The 5,674-nt window shown below is 56.3% G+C and overlaps 1 protein-coding gene across 1 annotated transcript; it reads right to left on the bottom strand.

The window, feature by feature from the left end:
• Nucleotides 1-30: 30 nt before the first annotated feature.
• LOC126767142 (uncharacterized) lies at nt 31-5,052 on the bottom strand (the record flags this gene model as incomplete). Its single annotated transcript, XM_050484736.1, has 4 exons — nt 4,287-5,052; nt 2,114-4,224; nt 1,619-1,925; nt 31-1,554 (listed from the first exon to the last, which is right to left on the bottom strand). Coding segments are annotated over exons 1-4 (4,708 nt in total), but the record flags the coding sequence as incomplete, so codon positions are not given.
• Between the last annotated feature and the right edge of the window lie 622 nt (nt 5,053-5,674).

The raw sequence follows: 5,674 nt of genomic DNA, 5'->3' as shown, positions 1-5,674 counted from the left end.
TGAGCGTCGGCTCTTGCTCGTCGTACATACGGAGCGCGGGTGCCTCTTCGTCAGCGGCGCGGAGGGCAGCGGTCGGCTCCTCGTTGTCCAGGGAGATGAAGCTCTCGTTGTCGTGCAAGGGCTCGATGGCTTGGCGCTGCTCCTGCACAGGGACGGCGCGCTCCACGGCTTCCTCAGGTGTGCCGGTGCGCATGAGCGTCGGCTCTTGCTCGTCGTACGCACGGAGCGCGGGTGCCTCTTCGTCAGCGGCGCGGAGGGCAGAGGTCGGCTCCTCGTTGTCCAGGGAGATGAAGCTCTCGTTGTCGTGCAAGGACTCGATGGCTTGGCGCTGCTCCTGCACAGGGACGGCGCGCTCCACCGCTTCCTCAGGTGTGCCCGTGCGCATGAGCGTCGGCTCCTGCTCGTCGTACGCACGGAGTGCGGGAGCCTCTTCGTCGGCGGCGCGGAGAGCAGCGCTCGGCTCCTCGTTGTCCAGGGATGAAGCTCTCGTTGTCCTGGAGGGCCTCCGGTCGGTTTCCTTGAGCGTCTGACGGGTAAAATCGGCGCGTCTCAGGAAGTGGTAGTTGTCGAGGACCGTTTGTTTCTCTGCGGCGCTTGCCTCGTTCGGGTCATTCGCCACTTCAAACGAAGCGATAAGGCTGCCGCACTTCACTCGAATGTTCCTGACCTGTGATGGCGAAACGCCAAGCGCGTGGGCTACATCCGTCCTGAGTGCTTCCTTTAGGTCAACGTTGGTCTGTTCAGCAGTTGCGTCGTCTTCCTCTGCGATCACTCGGTACCACTCAGAGCCTTCCAATTCAATGCTATAGCGGTCGACGCGTGCCTCACTTGGCAAAGCACATTCACGTTCCTCTTTACCGGTCACTGGGACGTCATCGTCCAGGGACATGAAGCTCTCGTTGTCGTGCAAGGGCTCGATGGCTTGGCGCTGCTCCTGCACAGGGACGGCGCGCTCCACGGCTTCCTCAGGTGTGCCGGTGCGCGAGAGCGTCGGCTCTTGCTCGTCGTACGCACGGAGCGCGGGTGCCTCTTCGTCAGCGGCGCGGAGGGCAGCGGTCGGCTCCTCGTTGTCCAGGGAGATGAAGCTCTCGTTGTCGTGCAAGGACTCGATGGCTTGGCGCTGCTCCTGCACAGGGACGGCACGCTCCACGGCTTCCTCGGGGTGCCCGTGCGCATGAGCGTCGGCTCCTGCTCGTCGTACGCACGGGTGCAGGAGCCTCTTCGTCGGCGGCGCGGAGAGCAGCGCTCGGCTCCTCGTTGTCCAGGGAGATGAAGCTCTCGTTGTCCTGGAGGGCCTCCGGTCGGTTTCCTTGAGCGTCTGACGGGTAAAATCGGCGCGTCTCAGGGAAGTGGTAGTTGTCGAGGACGTTTGTTTCTCTGCGTTGCTTGCCTCGTTTGGATCATTCGCCACTTCAAACGAAGCGATAAGGCTGCCGCACTTCACTCGAATGTTCCTGACCTGTGATGGCGAAACGCCAAGCGCGTGGGCTACATCCGTCCTGAGTGCTTCCTTTAGGTCAACGTTGGTCTGTTCAGCGCTTGCGTCGTCTTCCTCTGCGATCACTCGGTACCACTCAGAGCCTTCCAATTCAATGCTATAGCGGTCGACGTGCCTCACTCGGTAAAGCAGATTCACGTTCCTCTTTACCGGTCACTGGGACGTCATCGTCCCAGGGAGATGAAGCTCTCGTTGTCGTGCAAGGGCTCGATGGCTTGGCGCTGCTCCTGCACAGGGACGGCACGCTCCACGGCTTCCTCAGGTGTGCCGGTGCGCATGAGCGTCGGCTCTTGCTCGTCGTACGCACGGAGCGCGGGTGCCTCTTCGTCAGCGGCGCGGAGGGCAGCACGTCGGCTTCCTCGTTGTCCAGGGAGATGAAGCTCTCGTTGTCGTGCAAGGAATCAAGCTCGATGGCTTGGCGCTGCTCCTGCACCGGTTGCGGATATGACAAACCATGCATGTTTCTTCTGCTGATGATGGGGAAGTGGAGGCAAGGTTGTTGACAAGCTGCACTTGTTCGGTTGAAGGATGATATAGGGCCCAGGTGCGGTGGTACGGACACTGTGCAAGGTCGGTCCTGATCATCTTCCGAGTTTGCTCCTGCGGGTGACTCACGTCAAAGGATGCCTGCAACCCGTCAAGACTGAAGACTAAGTTAGAAACGTTTTCGAGGGGTAGTGAAAGGGTTTCAGCCACGTCGGTTTTAAAGGCGTTCTGCAACTGCAGAAGGTTACTGCTTACCACTCTGTCCCAGTCGTCGCCCTCAAGGCGAACGGTGTGAGATGTCACCACGTTGTCGCTGCCGTCTTCGTCCACGTACAGCTCGCGAGTTTTGGGGAAAACGCAGTTGGCAAGTTGAGAATTGATAGAATCAGAGTCGACAGAAGAAGGGTGACCTAAGTAAAAGTCCATAACCACGTTATCGCTGGAGGGCTCAACTTTGAACGGCTGGTCTTGTGGCACATATCCGGTCGCATCAGAAACGTCTTCCCGGAATGCACTTTCCACCTGTGTGGGCATGAGGCCGTAGGTGTGCTTCCAGCCGTTACCATCCAGACGGACGCGATGCCGAGAAACGACGTGTTCCGCTGTGTTTCCCTCTCCCGCCACGGATTGTTGGAGAGCTCGTGAAGACGGAAAGGTGGCCCTTTTAAAGCTGTCGTCCAAAAACTCCTGAGTCATGTTGCTCCCGTGGTGGAGAGAGAACTCTGCGACAAGACTGCCAAGCGAGAAGGTAAGCCCAGAGATCGCATCACGTGGCAGACAGGTGGTGGCGCAAACATCTTTGGTGAAGCTCTCCTGGAGCGCATTTTGGTGCGTTCGAAGAACGCTAGCCCAATCGCCCTCGAGTGTTACTCTGTGGGAGGTTGCCGCGTCTGTTGTCAGGGCTGAACCGTTCCGCTCATTTCGCTCCAGCAGTGCCCAGGTGCGGCTGAAACCACAAGACTGCAGTTTCTCATTGATCTGTTGTTTTGTGGTTTCACCGTCGTGCTGCATCTCGAACTCGACTCGAAGACCGGAAGACGCTATCATTCTTTTAACGGAAACATTGTCTAAGGGCAAGCCAAACAACTCGCACACGTCGCCCACAATTGCGGCTTCAAGGTGATCTCGCTCATTGTTCACCACAAAGGTCCAGTCTTCATCCAAATGCAGAACGTGGGATGTGGTAACCTGCGAGAATCGCCGCTGGCCCATCTCCGTGGTGATCTCTTGACGAACCGTTTGGGTGAGAGGGAAATCGTACACAGAAAGAGTCTTGTCGATGGTTGAGGCTGGTAGTGACGGCTCGTGGGCTAGGTCAAAAGTTGCTACTAGGCTGCCCAGCGTCAGTTGCATGTTACTGACGCTGCCTGGCGGCAGCCCCGTCGCGTCAGCAATGTCTTTCGACACAGCCACCTCAAGCTCTTCTTGCTTCGAGCTCAACACGGCCGCCCAGTCGTCCCCTTCCAGTCGCACCACATGCGTTGTCACGATGGCGGTGTCGGCGTTTCCATTGGATACGACGGTCAATGGCAAACCTCGCTGGGTGTCAGTCTGTCGCCCTGCCTCACGCGTGCCGGTGGAGGTGCCGCTTTCTGGCGAGTCGGACACGGTTTCGTAGTACAATCTCCACAGCCTGGTGTATGGTGCGTCGGCGAGAAGCTCAGTGATGCGGGAGCTCGCGACTGTGACGCTGTGGCGAACATAGGCGTCCACAACCAAACTGCCAATGTGCACAGCAACAACGCGAACTGCCGCGCCAAGAAAGTCGCGTGCATCGGCCACAAAAGCATCGCGCAAGTCCTTCTCGTGAAGACCATAGACGATGTCCCAGTGGTCGCCGGGGAATTCGGTTCGGTGTCGTGTGTTAACCATTGCCGTATGGGAATGAGCGTTTTGTGTTGTCTCATTTGAAACTGTTTCGCCATGGGAGCCAGTGGCGCTAATGGCTTCCCAACCCGTTTGCGTGAGTGTCTCTATCCCGCCTGAGTTGTCATAGTGCTGATAAATCTCCCAGATGCGGGCGAAGGCACAGTTCTCTAGCATTGTCTTGATATCGTCAACAGCCAGGGAGGCTGGATGTTCAATGTCGAAGCGGACAGTGAACACAGAACCGACCTCAAAGACCTGGTTTCGAATCGCCTCGAACGGCAGACGCATCGCCTCTGAAACATCGAGTGCAAAAGCGTGTTCGAGCTCCTCTTCTTGGTTGGCGACAATGGGCCGTAGTCCTCCGCGTCGAACTTGACAAGGTGGTGCGTGAGAACAGATTCATCGCCGTTGTCGTCAGCGCGCTCCGCCACACCGTCGTTCCCCGTTCCGTTCCGTCGTTGCGAAGCTGTCTCTGGAGCTCTCCCATTTGCGTCTCGAGCCTCTTGATTGTACGCGTTGAACAAGTTCCATACAGCGGGGAAATTGTACGAAGAGAGGGCATCAACGTAAGATTGTGTGGTGTTGCGATCCGGCGATGATATGTGAAGCCGCACGTGTAGGAACGCTCCGTTGGGCTTGGGGCGCTCGCGGAAGTAAAGCGTATAGGTTGGACTCTGGTTGCCAAAGTGGCTTTGGAGGCAATTGTCGACGTCGACGTCCGCGACGGTCTCCATTTCTGACGTGTGCTTCGCGAGCACGGAGTGCCACAAAGCACCCTCAAATAGGATGCGGTATTCGCTGACGTTGGCCTGGGAATCATTCGAGTTGACTGAGTACGCGGCGTTTCCGTTTAGCGTGCCGTCTGTCTCTTTTCCGTTTTGTGCAAACTCAGTCCGGAAACGGGCTGCAAGCGCCCACATGTTGGGGTACGTGTACCGCACAAGACACTGTTGGACCATTTCCTTGGTCCATTGGTTTGGGTGGGCTACGTCGCAGTAGATCGAAATGTTGTCGGCCCCCGGACGAGCACGGACATCATGGAGTTTACCAATTGAAAGACCAAGAGCAGCGGAGGCTTCTTCTCGGAAGGTGGTAAGCATCACAGTGGGCTCGCGCGCGTACAGGTCAATCCATTCAGAGCCAGAAAAGCCTACTTTGTGTGAGGAAGTAGTTTCCTCGTCATCCGATAGCTGGGCCATTGATTCGTGTTTTCGCCGATCTCGTGAACTCGTTTTTCGTTTTGTTTTTGTTTAGAGGGGAAAGAACGGGGGAGGAGGGAAAGGGGAGGGCCGTGTGTGTGTGTGTGTGTGTGTGTGACGATGGTTAGCAAAGCAGGCGCGACAGTCAAAAACTTCGTGGAAAAAATAAAGAGTGGGATTGATTGTTACAGAATCACAGGTGGACCGAGAAGCGCGATCTCATCGACGTGGAAAGTCGAACGCTAGCACTGGCAAACGCGAGTACTCCTGTTGCACACACAAAAAGGAGAGCAAAGGTGTGTCTTCCCAGCGAGCGCAGTGGCCAGACAACGTGCAAATGAAGCAACACAGAAGCGATTCGTGAAACAATGGTGAACGAACAGTCTACTCAAAAAAAAAAAAAAGAGAAAAGGGAGAAACTGAAAAAATGAAGGGTCAAATATACGTTTAAAAGAAGAAAGTCACCGGAACGCTGATCACGCTGCCATTCAAGGGCGTGAACCAACGACGTGAGAACAAGAGGAAGGAGGAGGAAGAAAAAGGAATGTGTGGGAGGAAAAAGAAATGAGAAAATAAAACCACCCAAACACGCAAACAGAAAGCTTTGCGAATGACGGAAAGA

Source organism: Bactrocera neohumeralis, unplaced genomic scaffold, assembly GCF_024586455.1.
Source record: "Bactrocera neohumeralis isolate Rockhampton unplaced genomic scaffold, APGP_CSIRO_Bneo_wtdbg2-racon-allhic-juicebox.fasta_v2 ctg4288, whole genome shotgun sequence".
NCBI classification, from domain to species: domain Eukaryota; kingdom Metazoa; phylum Arthropoda; class Insecta; order Diptera; family Tephritidae; genus Bactrocera; species Bactrocera neohumeralis.
Note: the sequence above shows the minus strand (reverse complement) of the source record. Positions and strands in the feature narration are given on the sequence as shown.